The sequence below is a fragment of the Scyliorhinus canicula genome, chromosome 5 (assembly GCF_902713615.1).
Source record: "Scyliorhinus canicula chromosome 5, sScyCan1.1, whole genome shotgun sequence".
In the NCBI taxonomy this organism is placed as follows: Eukaryota; Metazoa; Chordata; class Chondrichthyes; order Carcharhiniformes; family Scyliorhinidae; genus Scyliorhinus; species Scyliorhinus canicula.
Window position 1 is genome coordinate 46945496 of NC_052150.1, and position 17497 is coordinate 46962992.

Here is a 17497-nt window from a genome sequence, read left to right on the forward strand (position 1 = left end):
AGGGATTTTTACAAGGAGTTGTATCGGTCTGAGCCGCCGACGAGGAGAGGGGGAATGGAGGACTTCCTAAACAAATTGAGGTTCCCAAGGGTCCAGGAGGGGCTGGTAGAAGGGCTGGGGGCGCCAATAGGGCTAGAGGAGCTAGTCAAGGGAATAGGTCAGATGCAGGCGGGGAAGGCGCCGGGGCCAGATGGGTTCCCGGTGGAATTCTATAAGAAAAATGTGGACTTGGTGGGACCGGTACTGGTACGAGCCTTTAATGAGGCGCGAGAGGGGGGGGTTCTGCCCCCGACAATGTCGCAGGCTCTGATCTCCCTGATATTGAAGCGGGATAAAGACCCCGTGCAGTGCGGGTCCTACAGGCCTATCTCGCTTCTGAACGTGGATGCCAAGTTGCTGGCAAAGATCCTGGCAGCTAGAATAGAGGATTGTGTGCCAGGGGTAATCCATGAGGACCAGACGGGGTTCGTGAAGGGGCGGCAGCTCAACACGAACGTGCGGAGATTGCTGAATGTAATTATGATGCCGGCAGTGGAGGGGGAGGCTGAGATAGTGGTAGCGCTGGACACGGAGAAGGCATTCGATAGGGTGGAGTGGGAGTACCTGTGGGAGACGTTGGAACGGTTTGGGTTTGGGGAAGGGTTTATTAAGTGGGTGAAGTTGCTCTATTCGGCCCCGACGGCGAGTGTAGTGACAAACGGGAGGAGGTCGGAGTATTTCGGGCTCCACCGAGGGACCAGGCAGGGATGTCCCCTATCCCCCTTACTTTTCGCACTGGCGATTGAACCGTTGGCGATGGCACTGAGGGGTTCAGGGGGGTGGAGAGGACTGACTAGGGGAGGGGAGGAACATCGGGTATCGCTGTATGCGGATGATCTACTGCTGTACGTGGCAGACCCAGAAGGGGGAATGCCGGAGATAATGGAAATATTAGCAGAGTTTGGGGACTTTACGGGGTACAAACTAAATTTGGGCAAAAGCGAGGTTTTTGTGATACACCCGGGGGACCAGGGAGAGGGTATTGGGAGACTCCCCTTCAAGCGAGCAGGAAAGAGCTTTAGGTACTTAGGGGTGCAGGTGGCAAGGAACTGGGGGACCCTCCACAAGTTGAACTTTTCCAGGCTGGTGGAACAGATGGAGGAGGAATTTAAGAGGTGGGACATGGTACCGCTGTCGCTGGCGGGGAGGGTGCAGTCAATCAAAATGACGGTCCTCCCAAGGTTCTTGTTTTTATTTCAGTGCTTGCCCATCTTCCTCCCTAGGGCCTTCTTCAAAAAGGTGACGAGTAGCATCATGAGCTACGTGTGGGCGCATGGCACCCCAAGGGTGAGGAGGGTCTTTTTGGAGCGGAGTAGGGACAGTGGAGGGCTGGCACTACCCAATCTCTCGGGGTATTACTGGGCGGCAAATGTGTCAATGGTGCGCAAGTGGATGATGGAAGGGGAGGGGGCAGCTTGGAAACGAATGGAGAGGGCGTCATGTGGCAACACAAGCCTGGGGGCCCTAGTAACGGCACCATGGCCGCTCCCCCCCACGAGGTACACCACGAGCCCGGTGGTGGCGGCCATCCTCAAGATATGGGGGCAGTGGAGGCGACACAGGGGGGAAATGGGAGGTCTGTTGGCGGCGCCAATAAGAGGGAACCATAGATTCATCCCGGGGAACATCGACGGGGGATTTCAGAGCTGGTACAGGGTGGGCATACGGCAGCTGAAGGACCTGTTTATAGAGGGGAGGTTTGCGAGCCTGGGAGGGCTGGAGGAGAAGTTTGAGCTCCCCCCGGGAAACATGTTCAGATATTTACAAGTGAAGGCATTTGCTAGGCGGCAGGTGGAGGGGTTCCCCCTGCTCCCCAGTAAGGGGGCGAGTGATAGGGTGCTCTCGGGGGTCTGGGTCGGAGGGGGGAAGATATCAGACATCTACAAGATAATGCAGGAGGCGGAAGAAGCATCAGGGGAGGAGCTGAAAGCCAAGTGGGAAGGGGAGCTGAGAGAGCAGATAGAAGACGGGATGTGGGCGGATGCACTGGAGAAGGTCAATTCTTCCTCCTCGTGTGCGAGGCTGAGCCTCATTCAATTTAAGGTGCTGCATAGAGCTCACATGACGGGGACAAGGATGAGCCGGTTCTTTGGGGGTGAGGACAGGTGTGTCAGATGTCTGGGAAGCCCAGCGAACCATGTGCATATGTTCTGGGCATGTCCGGTGCTGGAAGGGTTCTGGAAGGGGGTGGCAAGAACGGTGTCGAAGGTGGTGGGGTCCAGGGTCAAACCAGGATGGGGGCTTGCGATCTTTGGGGTCGGGGTAGAACCGGGGGTACAGGAGGCTAGGGAGGCCGGAATACTGGCCTTTGCGTCCCTAGTGGCTCGACGAAGGATACTAATTCAATGGAAGGACGCGAGGCCTCCAAGCGTTGAAACTTGGATTAACGATATGGCTAGCTATATTCAGCTAGAAAGGATCAAATTTGCCCTGAGAGGGTCGGTACAGGGATTCTCCAGGCGGTGGCAACCTTTCCTTGACTTTTTAGATCAGAGATAGGCGTTCGGGGTCATGGCAGCAGCAACCCGGGGGGGGGGGGGGGGGGGGGAGGGGAGGGGGGGCAGCAATGGTCGTGGGGGGACATGCACGACTGTAACGCGGGCAAGTCTGCTCGCTGCTCGCGTCTGAAACTGTAGGCTGCCTTGTTTGTTAAGTTGTTGCTTGGGGGGGGGGTGGGGGGGGAGGAATGGTGCGCGCGAGAGGGCGGGCGTGGGAGGGATATTTGCCTAGAGGGATTGTGTTGTAAATAATTTAAAAATTAGTAGGGGTAAATGTCTGTATGGAAAAACTCTTTCAATAAAAATTATTTTTTAAAAAAAATAATACTTGTGCTTCTAGAAAACAGCATAGAAGATATGTGTATCACTATTGTGGGTCGGTTAGGGCAGGGTTTTTGAAGTGCGGGTCATGCGAGGGTCGTGCGTTGCAAGCGGGTCGCGGAGCGATCGGTCGCACTGTTACCGCGGTGGCCCCGATCATGGGAGAAGTGCCCAATGGCCGCTACGGGCTTCCGCCTTGTAAACAAAAATAAAGGAGGCTGCGTCCAGTCTTCCAGTCAGAAGCGGCAGTAGAGAGGAGATCACATGCCCTGCAAGTACACTTGACATCAGGCACCCTCCAAGTACGTGCTTTTGACGCCAAATCACGAAGCAGAGCTGCTTCCATTTTCCAGCTGCTGCCAAGACGACTGTGAAGATGAATCGTTTTCTTAAAAATAAGAGATGGCAAGAGACTCAAATAGGCAGTGCACCTACTGGATAGGATCTCACAACAGAATATACTGGAGAGAACATAAGAACTAGGAGCAGGAGTAGGCCATCTGGCCCCTTGAGCCTGCTCCACCATTCAATGAGATCATGGCTGATCTTTTGTGGACTCAGCTCCACTTTCCGGCCCGAACACCATAACCCTTAATCCTTTTATTCTTCAAAAAACTATCTATCTTTATCTTAAAAACATTTAATGAAGGAGCCAACTGCTTCACTGGGCAAGGAATTCCATAGATTCACAACCCTCTGGATGAAGAAATTCCTCCTAAACTCAGTCCTAAATCTACTTCCCCTTATTTTGAGGCTATGCCCCCTAGTTCTGCTGTCACCCGCCAGTGGAAACAACCTGCCCGTACCTATTCTATCTATTCCCTTCATAATTTTATATGTTTCTGTAAGATCCCCCCTCATCCTTCTAAATTCCAGCGAGTACAGTCCCAGTCTACTCACCCTCTCCTTCGTAGGTTCCATTACATACTGTTCTAGGAAACTATCGCGGATACATTCTATAAATAGAGAGCAGTTCAGAAGAGTCCAGGACATGGCAGAGTAGTGCTAGTGTTAGCTCTGTACAGAGCTCCAGGGCCTCTTGTTGACAGCCTGAACCCCTTAAACTCTGGGATTAACCCAGCGAATCTCCTCTGCACATCATCTAGCGTCAGTACGTCCTTTCTCAGGTAAGGAGACCAAAACTGAACACAATACTCCAGGTGTGGCCTCACTAACACCTTATACAATTGCAGCATAACCTCCCTAGTCTTAAACTCCATCCCTCTAGCAATGAAGGATGAAATTCCATTTGCCTTCTTAATCACCTGTTGCACCTGTAAACCAACTTTTTGCGACTCATGCACTAGCACACCCAGGTCTCTCTGCAGCATGTTTTAATATTTTATCATTTAAATAATAATCCCTTTTGCTGTTATTCCTAGCAAAATGGATAACCTCACATTTGTCAACATTGTATTCCATCTGCCAGACCCTAACCCTTAATGCCATGCATCTTTATCTTATGCAGCAACCTTTTGTGTGGCACCTTGTTAAAGGCTTTCTGGAAATCCAGATATATCACATCCATTGGCTCCCCGTTATCTACCGCTCTGGTAATGTCCTCAAAATATTCCACTAAATTAGTTAGGCACAACCTGCCCTTTATGAACCTATGCTGCGTCTGCCCAATGGGACAATTTCCATCCAGATGCTTTGCTATTTCTTCCTTGATGATAGATTCCAGCATCTTCCCTACTACCGAAGTTAAGCTCACTGGCCTATAATTACCCGCTTTCTGCCTACCTCCTTTTTTAAACAGTGGTGTCACATTTGTTAATTTCCAATCCGCCAGGACCACTCCAGAGTCTAGTGAATTTTGGTAAATTATCACTACTGCATTTGCAATTTCCCTAGCCATCTCTTTTAGCACTCTGGGATGCATTCCATCAGGGCCAGGAGACTTGTCTACCTTTAGCCCCATTAGCTTGCCCATCACTATCTCCTTAGTGATAACAATCATCTCAAGGTCCTCACCTGTCATAGTCTCATTTCTATCAGTCAGTGGCATGTTATTTGTGTCTTCCACTGTGAAGACCGACCCAAAAAACCTGTTCAGTTCCTCAGCCATTTCCTCATCTCCCATTATTAAATCTCCCCTCTCATCCTCTAAAGGACCAATATTTACCTTAGGTACTCTTTTTTGTTTTATGTATTTGTAGAAACTTTTACTATCTGTTTTTATATTCTGCTCTCATAATCTATTTTACTCTTCTTTATAGATTTTTTGGTAGCTTTCTGTTGCCCCCTAAAGATTTTCCAGTCCTCTAGTCTCCCACTAATCTTTGACACTTTATATGCTTTTTCCTTCAATTTGATACTCTCCCTTATTTCCTTAGATATCCACGGTCGATTTTCCCTCTTTCTACCGTCCTTCCTTTTTGTTGGTATGAACCTTTGCTGAGCACTGTGAAAAATCACTTGGAAGGTTCTCCACTGTTCCTCAACTGTTTCACCATAAAGTCTTTGCTCCCACTCTACCTTAGCTAGCTCTTCTCTCATCCCATTGTAATCTCCTTTGTTTAAGCACAAAACACTAGTGTTTAATTTTACCTTCTCACCCTCTATTTGTATTTTAAATTCCACCATATTGTGATCGCTCCTTCCGAGAGGATCCCTAACTATGAGATCATTAATCAATCTGTCTCATTACACAGGACCAGATATAGGACCGCTTGTTCCTTCGTAGGTTCTATTACATACTGTTCTAGGAAACTATCGCGGATACATTCTATAAAGAGAGAGCTGTTCAGGAGAGTCCAGGGCATGGCAGAGTAGTGCTAGTGTTAGCTCTGTACAGAGCTCCAGGGCCTCTTGTTGACAGCCTGCAAAGAAGAAATTTAACTCGGGAACAAAGCAGTACGAAGATGATTTCTTGGGGTATGGTTTTGTCAGTTGTGCCAATGCAAATAAGGATGCAAACCCTGTGTGTGTTATATGCAGGCAAAAGAGAGGAGAAGTTTCAGATTTTGAAAGAGAAGTGGTGGGTGGAAAGTTCCTTTTGCGATTGAGACCCCAGAGTCAGTTATTAATTTACAATTGGCAAATTAAAAGACCACCCTGCTGTACCTCACCTGTGATACGACATCAAAAACATGCAAAAGCCCATGAAGCTGTCAGCATTCTGGAGTAGCATCTCCCAGGAGTATCGAGTGCTGAGTAAAAGAAGCATTTGTTGCTATTACCCTTCATGACGACCTACATGTACGAGGTTGGATTTTCTGTTTTCATAAAAATGGAGACAGCACAAAGGAACTGGCTGAGGTCTGATATGCACATTGCCCTCTGCTTCTTTGAACACGATTGCAGTGTTATCGTTAGGACCAAGCAGGCTACCCTTTCGCATTGAAGGTAAGCGAACGTGGCATATGCCGCGAAGATTGGCCGGTGTGGGTCATGAAGGTCGGCGGCATGGGTCGCGAAGGTCGGCCAATTAGCAAAAGTGGGTCCCGGAAAAAAAGTTTCTAAAACACTGAGGTTGGGTATAATAATAATAATTGTTTATTGTCACAAGTAGGCTTCAATGAAGTTACTGTGAAAAGCCCCTCGTCGCCACATTCCGGTGCCTGTTCGGGGAGGCTGGTACGGGATTTGAACCCGCGCTGCTGGCATTGTTCTGCATTACAAGCCAGCTGGTTAGCGCACTGTGCTAAACCTTGAATTGAATGAGGCTAAGCCGCGCACACGAGGAGGAAGAATTTACCCTCTCCAGGGCATCAGCCCATGTCCCGTCTTCGATCTGTTCCCCCAGTTCCCCCTCCCACTTCGTTTTCAGCTCCTCTACTGACGCCTCTTCCACCTCCTGCATAAGCTTGTAGATATCGGATATCTTCCCCTCCTCGACCCAGACCCCCGAGAGCACCCTGTCACTCACCCCCCTCGCTGGGAGCGCAGGGAATCCCTCCACCTGCCGTCTAGCAAGTGCCTTTACCTGCAGATATCTAAACATGTTTCCCGGTGGGAGCCCAAATTTCTCCTCCAACTCCCCCAGGCTCGCAAACCTTCCGTCGATAAACAGGTCCCTCAGCTGTCTAATGCCCGCTCTATACCATCCCTGAAATCCCCCATCCATGTTCCCCGGGACGAACCTATGGTTCCCCCTTAACGGAGCCTCCATCGAGCCCCCCACTTCACCCTTATGTCGCCTCCACTGCCCCCAAATCTTGAGGGTAGCCGCCACCACCGGACTCATGGTATACCTCGTGGGAGGGAGCGGCCACGGCGCCGTTACCAGGGCCCCCAGGCTTGTATCCCCACAGGACGCTCTCTCCATCCGTTTCCATGCTGCCCCCTCCCCCTCCATCACCCACTTACGCACCATCGACACGTTGGCCGCCCAGTAATACCCCGAGAGGTTGGGCAACGCCAGCCCCCCCCCCCCCCCATCTCTACTCCGCTCCAAGAAGACCCTCTTCACCCTCGGGGTGCCATGCGCCCAAACAAATCCCATGATGCTGCTGGTCACCCTATTAAAAAAGGCCCTAGGGATAAAGATGGGCAAGCACTGGAAGAGGAACAAGAACCTCGGGAGAACCGTCATTTTGACGGATTGCACTCTGCCCGCCAGCGATAGCGGCACCATGTCCCACCTTTTAAATTCCTCCTCCATCTGTTCCACTAGTCTGGTGAAGTTAAGCTTATGAAGAGCCCCCCAACTCCAGGCCACCTGCACCCCCAGGTACCTGAAACTCTTCACTGCCCTCCTGAAGGGGAGCCTCCCAATTCCCTCCTCCTGATCTCCCGAGTGCACTACAAATACCTCGCTCTTTCCTAAGTTTAGCTTATAGCCCGAGAAGCCCCCAAATTCCACTAACAGCTCCATCACCCCCAGCATTCCCCCCTCTGGGTCCGCCACATATAACAGCAGGTCGTCCGCATACAGCGATACCCGGTGCTCCACCCCACCCCACACCAGACCCCTCCATTTCCCTGACTCCCTCAACGCCATGGCCAGCGGTTCAATCGCCAGTGCAAAGAGCAGGGGGGACAGGGGACACCCCTGCCTGGTCCCACGATAAAGCCTAAAATACTGCGATCTCCTTCCATTTGTGACTACACTCGCCATTGGCGCCGCGTAAAGCAGCCTCACCCATTTGATGAATCCCTCCCCAAATCCAAACCTCTCCAGCACCTCCCACAGGTACCCCCACTCAACTCGATCAAACGCTTTCTCTGCGTCCAGCGCCACCACTATCTCCGCCTCCCCCTCCACTGCCGGCATCATGATAACATTGAGCAGTCTCCGCACATTCGTGTTGAGCTGCCGCCCCTTGACAAATCCTGTCTGATCTTCATGAATTACATCTGGCACACAATCCTTTATCCTGGTAGCCAGGATCTTCGCCAGCAAATTAGCGTCTACGTTAAGGAGCGAGATAGGCCTATATGATCCGCACTGCAAGGGGTCCTTATCCCGTTTTAGGATCAAAGAGATCAGTGCCCGCGACATCGTCGGGGGCAAAGCTCCCCCCTCCCACGCCTTATTGAAAGTTCGCGCCAGCAGGGGACCCACCAGGTCCGCATATTTTTTGTAAAATTCTGCCGGGAACCTGTCCGGCCCCGGGGCCTTACCTGACTGCATTTGCCCGATCCCCCTGACTAACTCCTCCAACTCTATCGGCGCCCCCAGCCCCTCTACCAGCCTCTCTTGAACCCTTGGGAAACATAGCCTGTTCATGAAGCTCTCCATCCCCTCCCTCCCCCTCGGAGGTTCCAATCGGTACAATCCCTCCTAAAAGTCCCTAAAGACCCCGTTTACTTGTGTCCCCTTCTGCACTACATTTCCACCCCCATCCTTCCTCCCCAAATTTCCCTAGCCGCATCTCGCCTACGGAGCTGATGCGCCAACATCCTGCTCGCCTTCTCTCCATACTCATATACCGCGCCCTGCGCCCTCCTCCACTGTGCAGCGCCGGCCCTAGGGTTGCTGGCGCCCCGGGCAAGCTGAACTTCGGCGCCCTTCGGGGCGGGGCCGGGGGCGGGGGGGGGGCCGGGGTGGGTGGGGCCAGGGGGCGGGAGGGGTGGGGGGGGACGGGGGGGGGCGTTGAGGGGGGGGCTGGAGGGGTGGGGGGGCGGAGGGGGCCCGAGGGGGGGGCCGGAGTGACCACCGGCGAGCCTGGATCAATCCGCCATGTTTGTGCGGGGAGGCCTGAGGGAGGGCGGCCACCGCGCATGCGTTGGTTGGCACCGGCCCAACTGCGCATGCGCGGGACCCGCACTCCTTGATGGCGCCCCCTAGCACACGGCGCCCCGGGCTACTGCCCGAGTTGCCGGTACCTTGAGCTGGCCCTGCCACTGTGTCTCCGCCTTTCTGGTGGTCACCAAGTCAAAATTGGCCTGCAACCTGCGCCGTTCTCCCAGCAACCCTTCCTCCGGTGCCTCCGCATATCTCCTGTCCACCTCCAGAAGCTCTCCCACCAGTCTCTCCCTCTCCTTCCTCTCCCTCCTTTCCCTGTGGGCCCGGATGGAGATCAGCTCCCCCCGGATCACTGCTTTCAGAGCCTCCCAGACCATCCCCACCTGGACCTCCCACGTATCATTGGTATCCAGATACCCCTCAATGCTTCTCCGAACCCTCTTACATACCTCCTCCTCCGCCAGCATCCCCACATCCAGGCGCCAAAGCGGGCGCTGGTCCCGCGCCTCTCCCATCTCCAGATCAACCCAGAGCGGGGCATGGTGCAAAATCGCTATGGCTGAGTACTCGGCATCCTGCACCCTCGGAATCAATCCCCTGCTCAGGACAAAAAAGTCTATCCGGAAATAAACCCTATGGACGTGAGAGAAAAAGGAATACTCCCGCGCTCTCGGTCTCCCAAACCTCCAGGGATCCACCCCTCCCATCTGGTCCATGTATCCCCTCAGCACTTTGGCCGTTGCCGGTCTCCTACCCGTCCTTGAACTAGACCGGTCCAGTGTGGGATCCAGCACTGTGTTAAAATCTCCCCCCATGATCAGGCCCCCTGCCTCCAGGTCCGGGATGCGGCCCAACAATCGCCTCATGAAGCCAGCATCATCCCAATTCGGGGCATATACGTTCACCAGCACCACCTTCTCTCCCTGCAGCCTACCCCTCACCATGATATATCTGCCTTCCTTGTCCGACACCACCTCAGCCACCTCAAACGCCACCCTCTTCCCCACTAGAATCGCCACACCCCCGGTTCTTCGCGTCCAATCCTGAATGATAAACCTGCCCCACCCACCCCTTCCTCAGACGGACCTGGTCCGCCACCTTCAGGTGGGTCTCCTGGAGCATAGCCACGTCCGCCTTCAACCCCCTTAGATGGGAGAACACCCTGGTTCTCTTAACCGGCCCGTTCAGCCCCCTCACGTTCCAGGTAATCAGCCGGATCAGAGGGCAACCCGCCCCCCCTCCCCCGCCGACTAGCCATAGCTTGGCAGATGTTCGCCCCAGGCCAGCACACCCCTCTCGACCCGTTCCCCATAGCGATAGCGCCTCTCCTCTTCCCCCACGGCCCCCATCGGCTCTTTCCTAGTCGTTCCAGCAGCAACCCGGTATCCCTCCCACCCCCCTCCCCCCCAGGCTAGGACCCCTCCAAGCCGCGACGCACCCTCCATGTTACTTCCCTGAGTCAGCTGACTTCTGCTGACCCCGGCAGCTCCCGCCAAAACCTATCCCCTCCCGGCATGGGGTCATCCCCCTCTTGCCACACCTCCTTGGCATTGCTGCAGCGCGTGAAAGAAGACCCGTAGAGGCCCCGCCCCCACCGCAAGCTCCACCCCCCCTGCCCCGCAGCGCGGGAAACCAGAGGAAAGCCCGCGCTTTCACACTGCCACACCCCATCCTTCTGACGCAGTTCCCCAAAATCCAGTTTCCCCTCAATCCCCAGCCCCGTACAGAAGTGAACATATAGAACACAAACCCCCAACACTCCCCACCTAACCCACAACCATGCCCAACAAACAAACCCACCCGTAAACAGAGCAAACAGAAAACCAGCATACATAACACACATGTCGAAGTTTAAAAAGTTGCAACAGTTGTAACAAAACAGCCACAGCGGAAACAACGCCGGCCAAAGTATGTCCCCAGGCCCTAGTTCGAGTCCAGTTTTTCTGCCTGTACAAAGGCCCACGCCTCCTCCGGGGACTCGAAGTAATGGTGCCGGTCCTTGTATGTCACCCACAGGCGCGCAGGCTGCAGCATTTCAAACTTGACCTGCTTAGCATGAAGCACCGCCTTCGTCCGGTTGAACCCGACCCGCCACTTAGCCACCTCCGCACTCCAGTCCTGGTAGATCCTCACTACCGAATTCACCCATTTACTGCTCCTCTCTTTCTTGGCCCAGCGCAGTACACACTCCCGGTCACTGAATCGGTGGAACCGCACCAGCACCGCCCTCGGGGGCTCACCTGCCTTGGGCCTCCTGGCCATCACTCTGTGCGCTCCCTCAAGCTCCAGGGGCAAATGGAAGGACCCCGCTCCCATCAACGAGCTCAACATCGTGGTCACATACGCCGGGAGATCCGACCCCTCCAGCCCCTCCGCCAGGCCCAGGATCCTCAGATTCTTTCGCCTCGTGCGAACGTCCAGCTCCTCCAAGCGGTCCTGCCACTTTTTATGAAGTGCCTCGTACAACTCCACTTTCCCCACGAGGACCACGGCCTCCTCCTCTCTTTCAACGGCCTGCTGCTGCAACTCCCGAATAGACTCCTCCTGGGCCGCCTGGATCCCAAGCAGCTTGGTCGTAGTTGCATTCATGGAGTCCAGCAGCTCAGCCTTCAGCTCAGCAAAACAACGTAGGAGCGAGGCCTGTTGCTCCTGCGCCCAGTTCCACCAGTCCTCGGGTGTTGCGTCGGCCGCCATTTTGTTTTTCTTCCCCCGTTTTTTTTGGAGAGTTACTGCAGCTTTTTTCACCATATAGTGTGGGGCAAGTTCTTCCAGGCACCTTCCCCCACCGGTATGCCTAGAAACAGCGCCATTTGGGGCCCTCGAAACGGCCCAAAAGTCCCTAAATAGCGGGAGCGTCGGCCGCCATTTTGTTTTTCTTCCCCCATTTTTTTTGGAGAGTTACTGCAGCCTTTTTCTTCTTCCCACTCCGGGTGAGCACCATATAGTGTGGGGCAAGTTCTTCCAGGCACCTTCCCCCACCGGGATGCGTAGAAACAGCGCCGTTTGGGGACCTCAAAACGGCCCAAAAGTCCCTAAATAGCGGGAGCTGCCGAATGTGCGGCTTAGCTCCGCATAGCCACAACCGGAAGTCGACCGACAGATGCAAAACTTAATTGCTTAAAAAAAAAGTCAGGTATTTTGCCTGAAAGCCTGAAATTTTGCATTTAACTGAACTCTAATTGACGTGAAAAATTTACAAGTAACTGCCCCTAACTGGTTGCCTTGAAGAAGTTACGGTATCTTTAAAAGAAAAGGCCAGGAAAGTAGCTGAACATCACAGCTATGCTCCAGACCCTACAATATCTGCGTGGTTACAGGAGGTCCTCTTCTCACACAAAGTAGCCTTTGTTTTTTTCTCTGTGATATAACTGAACTCATGAGTTATCACATAAAAGTAATACAGCATAGCAATTACATATCAGAGAACAAACTTTCTGCCATGATTGATCTCAATGATCTCCGGAACCAGTGACCCTCTTTAAACTACTTGTTCTACCTCTTAAGTCCACCTTCTACCAGGTAGTTTATTTGGATTTCCAGTCTATTCCTGAACTCACAACTGTCCTTCACCCAGCTGTTTTAATGTTTCCCTTGCAACTACGAAGCTTTCAAGCTGCATTCTGCTTAACTTTCAGTGCCATTCATCCATTCTACAAAAGGTCATGTCAATTTTCAACCATGCGATGAGTTGACAAGATTATTAGTGCACCAATTCAGTTCACAAGTTACTTAGGTTAGTCTTGTTCATGGAATACATCATCAGCCTAGATATTACTATTGCTAATATTAATGTACACATGTTCATGCAAGATCTCTTGGTCTGTTATTTTAACAAAAGGATACTGAGTCAAGCTGAGAGGAGGGAATGAGAGTGGAAGGAGATTAGTGATGAGGCCAAATAGCCTGTTTCTGAAGGTTTTGTGCAAATAATGGTCTACAGGTTCACATCAATTCATTAAATGTGTAATCAAGTTTGTGAAGAATGAAGTTAGGGTAAACTAACCAAACATTATAAGGAGTACAGGATAATACCCATCAATAAACAGGACAAATTACTGCAATATCACACATTTTCAACAATTCCCATGAATCAATAGAAAGTGACTTTGGACTAAACAAAATATAGTAGAATCTCATCTTACTGATGATCAATACAACTGGAACAAATGTTTTTAATTAATATATCAGGTATGTAGTCAACGCAAGGTCAGCCTCCTAGTGAGGCACAGCTTTGACTACTTACATGTTCCTCTACATCTTCCCCAAGAATCTTGCTATGCTTCACGAAGTCTGCAACAGCGCCCCTCAGCACAACATCGAAAGCTTCCACATACGGTGCCAGATCTTGATCTACAAAAGGAAACAAAATAATAAAATAAAAATCAATCTTAATTGAAAATAAAACTATTTGAAACATTAAAATTAAGGTTGGAGGCTTTGGTGTTGGAGAACTACTAATGAACTTCACTTCCCATTTGTACCTTGTTTTATGATTTGATTCCCATCTCCTTCCTTTATTCTCAGTGCTTTCCTTTCATTCTTTCTCTAAATCCTTTCTATCAATATCAGTTAAGAACAATTAGAACACACACACAACAGCACCTCAAGTGTCAATGATGCTAAAAGGCTGAGAACATTGACTGGAATTCTCTGGCTATTGGGATTCTCTATTCCCGCCGGCAGCGCACCCCTACCCACAGCTCTCCTAGCAGTGTGGGGTGGCATCAATGGGAAATTCCATTGACAAGTGGAGGGAAGAGAGAATCGCACTACCAGCGGACACCCCGCTGCAAAGAAACACAGGGCTGGGTGACTGGAGAATTCAGCCTCATATCACAAAGGCTACACAGACATTATGAAAAGTCTGGTTCAACCCAAGGCAGTACCATACATGAAGGATGGAATTGGTGGCATGTCAATGGACTTAATCATCAGTAGGCTATGGCTCAGATCTTCCGATTTTCAGATGGTCAGAGGTACTCGAAAAGATGAGCTATGAGACCCCAGGAGACACCTACAGGACCCCTTGGAAGCCCCAGCGCATGAACTCCGTGGGAATTGACCAGGAGGTTTGAATTTTCAATGAGCAATTCCAAAAAAAGTCTCCATTGGTTAGAATGAGAGGCAACCGATAGTTCAGACTTACTTACCTAGGTAGGTACCCAGGAAGTATTAAACAAATTAAAATAGAGTCTAACAATTGGGTGACTACAGAACTGACCTCCCCCATTACTCCCTTGAATGCACCCCCCAACTCCCAAACCTCCAAATCCCCCTTCGACTCACTGCCCAACTAGCTAACCAATTTCCTTACTCACCCTGCCCTCTCACCCACCCATCCCCTTACCCACTTACCTTAACCACTCCAGTCCCTTACACATGTCTTTTCTTTAAAGTTTTCAAAGAAGCTTGGGGGCATTTAAATTCTTTATTTGCAGAATATGGCACCTAGTGGCACAAAAAGGGGGCATGATAACTGCGTGGTTTCTCGCCAATGTTCCCTCTGAGGATTCTCCAATTGAATGCACTCTGCACGATCCTCCATTGGAAGACTGCCCTAAAAGATTCGGAGGAAGGTTGGTGTGCAATTTTTAATCTGCTCAGGGTCAGAAATAAGGGTTCTGACTCTGAACACAAAAGATTAGGGCCTTTATAGCTGGAATAATAAAAGATAGATTCTCCGCAAGAATCGTAAAGGCTGCCGTGGGACAGGCCGTGACCCACAGCAGCCTTCATAGCCACTTCCGGGGCCGATTCTCCCCCCCGAGCGGGGCTAGGAGCGCGGCCCCGTGCGTCACGGCCAAACAGGCGTCAGAATGTGGCGACTAGGGGTTTTTCACAGTAACCATTTGAAGCCTACTTGCGGCAATAAGCAATTTTAATTCATTTTTCATTTCAGCATCACGACCCGGCGTTGAACCGATGCCTGCCGATAGTTTTGCAAGGTATTTTTCTTCTTTCCCTAATTTTTTCTCTTTGTTTCCTCTTTTTCCTTTTGGTGCATATTGCACTAAGTATAACATCATGGGACAAAATTACGATTCATTTCAGGATATCTGAATAGAAACAGAACCAAGGCTTAAAGTATCAATAACAGTGTAGGTCAATAATGAAAAAGAAAAGAGGCTGCGGAAGGAAAATGAGAAGAGTGATTGAAATGATAAACTGAGCTCTACTTAACCTTGTGAGTTCTTGTCGTGTGCTTTTGTCTAAGTACTTTATTGGCTGTGAAGCACTTTGGAATGTCCCATGGCTATGAAAGGAACCTTTATGAATGCAAGTTTGACCTCTCTTTAAATTCAGGGCCGCGATTCTCCGCCCCCCCCACGCCGGGTGGGAGAATAGCGGGAGGGCCTACCGACATTTTTCACGCCCTCCCGCTATTCTCCCCCCCCTCCAAATAGGTGTTATCAAGACGTGCGCAGTCGCAGCCCCATTGGAATGTCATTCGCGGGCCCACCGAGATGCTCCGCCTAAGATGGGCTGAGTTCCCGACGGCGCGGGCCATGTGTGGTATCAGGGGTCAGGAGCCTGGCATGGCACCTGTGGTGGAGAAAGAGGGTGTGCGGACAGTATCCAGCACCGCCACACCCGGCCGAGATCCATGCCACTGGCCGGGAGACTTCTGCCAGGGCTGGGAGGAGTGGTGGGGGGTGGCCAGGAGGTGGTCTGTGAGGTCGGGGTGGGCAGATACGTGGTGCAGCACAGCCGGCGCTATCTTTTCCGGTGCGATTGGTGTGTGTGTGTGTGTCTGTGTGGGCGGGGGGGGGGGGGGGGGGGGGGGGGGGGCGTTGGCATATGCGCGGCTGCAGCCTGTCCCTGTCAGCCCTGTGCTTGTGCAGCATGGACCCAGCGATTCTCCAACCGTTTTCTGTACGTACAGCGTGTGTTTAGCACAACGCCAGTGCTAGCCCATCACCGGTAGCGGAATCAGTGAGGGTTTCGCACCGATTTTCCCATCGTAAAATGCCTAGGGCAGGATTCTCCCGCAATTGGTGGGATGGCTCGACGCCGATGCCAAGAACGGCGCAAACCACTCCGCCGTTGGGCCAACCGGAGGTTGCGGAATCCACCGCACTTCAGGGGACTAGGCACCGGAGAGGTTGGCGCCGTGCCAACCGGCGGCGAAGGGCCGGCGCGAGTTGGCGCATGCGCAGAACCACCGCCGTGGTTCCGCACATATGCAGGCCGGCCGCCGTGTTTCCTGCACATGCGCAGGGGGATTCTTCTCAGCACCGGCCATGGCGGAGCCCTACAGAGGTTAGGCAACAAGGGTGTCAACACTCGTGGAATGGCCAGGGGTCCCCCTGAATCGTCTTCAATCTCCTGGTAGCCAAAACAAGTGTTCCAGGAGCATGTCTGGTCCTTGCAACAACAACCGGGTCCAGCAACCTACCAATCACAGGTTATGCTTGGATACTGTGGTGAATTATAAACACTAATAATCCACACTGTATTGTACAACATGTGTTGAGCCTGTACTTGTAGTAGATCACGTGTAGTTGCATGGCTCTACCCATAGGGGGAGATGAGGAGCTTGTACTGGGCTCCACCCTTGGCTCTGCCCATGGCTCTACCCATGGCTCCTCCCCTAGCCGGAAGTATAAAGGTCGATGTTGAGAGCCTGCCTGCCAGTTCATCTGGAGTTCATCTTGTCACAGGCAGACTGTTCACTTCTTTTTTTTTTTTTTTTTTTTATAAATTTAGTGTACCCAATCATTTTTCCAATTAAGGGGCAATTTAGCGTTGTCAATCCACCTAGCTTGCACGTTTTTGGGTTGTGGGGGCGAAACCCACGCAGACACGGGGAGAATGTGCAAACTCCACACGGACAGTGACCCAGAGCCGGGATCGAACCTGGGACCTCAGCGCCGTGAGGCGGTTGTGCTAACCACTAGGCCACCGTGCTGCCCCGACTGTTCACTTCTAACCACGTGTCGCGTGAATTGATTGTCTCATCAATTTAATCGTCTTAAGAAACAGTAAGGAACGACTATGGAATCAGCCCTCAAGCCTGATCAACTGGAACTCGACCCACAGGATGCAGAGGCGAAAGAAATCTTTTCACATTGGCTCCAATGTTTTAAGGCCTACCTGGCTGAATCAAGCACAACAGAAACTACGGAGGAGCAGAAACTCAGTCTACTGCACGCAAGGGTGAGCCATCGTATATCTACTCAGCTAAATTGTACTGGCTCATATACAGAGGCCCTGGTCCTACTCGACAGAATGTACGTGAGGCCCGTCAATGAGGTCTACGCGCGCCTCGTTTTTACTACTCGCCCCCGGCGCCCCACAGAATCGCTAGAAGAATTTCTAAGAGACTTGCAAGCCTTATCCCGGGACTGTAATTATCAAGCTGTAAATGCTGCAGGACATAGGGAACTTGCTGTCCGCGATGTCTTTGTTGCAGGCCTCAGATCAAATTATGTGCGCCAGCGACTGCTTGAAAAGGGGGGCCAAAATTTAGAAGACACTGTTGAACTCGCTACTACTATGGAGGTCT

The 17497-nt window shown here is 51.8% G+C and overlaps 1 protein-coding gene across 1 annotated transcript in view; it reads right to left on the bottom strand.

Moving 5' to 3' along the window:
• cap2 (cyclase associated actin cytoskeleton regulatory protein 2) overlaps window positions 1-17497 on the bottom strand; it is a 323980-nt gene that overhangs the window by 235722 nt on the left and 70761 nt on the right. The window contains exon 3 of the mRNA XM_038796992.1: window positions 13235-13341. Coding sequence (XP_038652920.1) covers window positions 13235-13341 — 107 coding nt within the window. The remainder of the gene's footprint in view (window positions 1-13234; window positions 13342-17497) is intronic.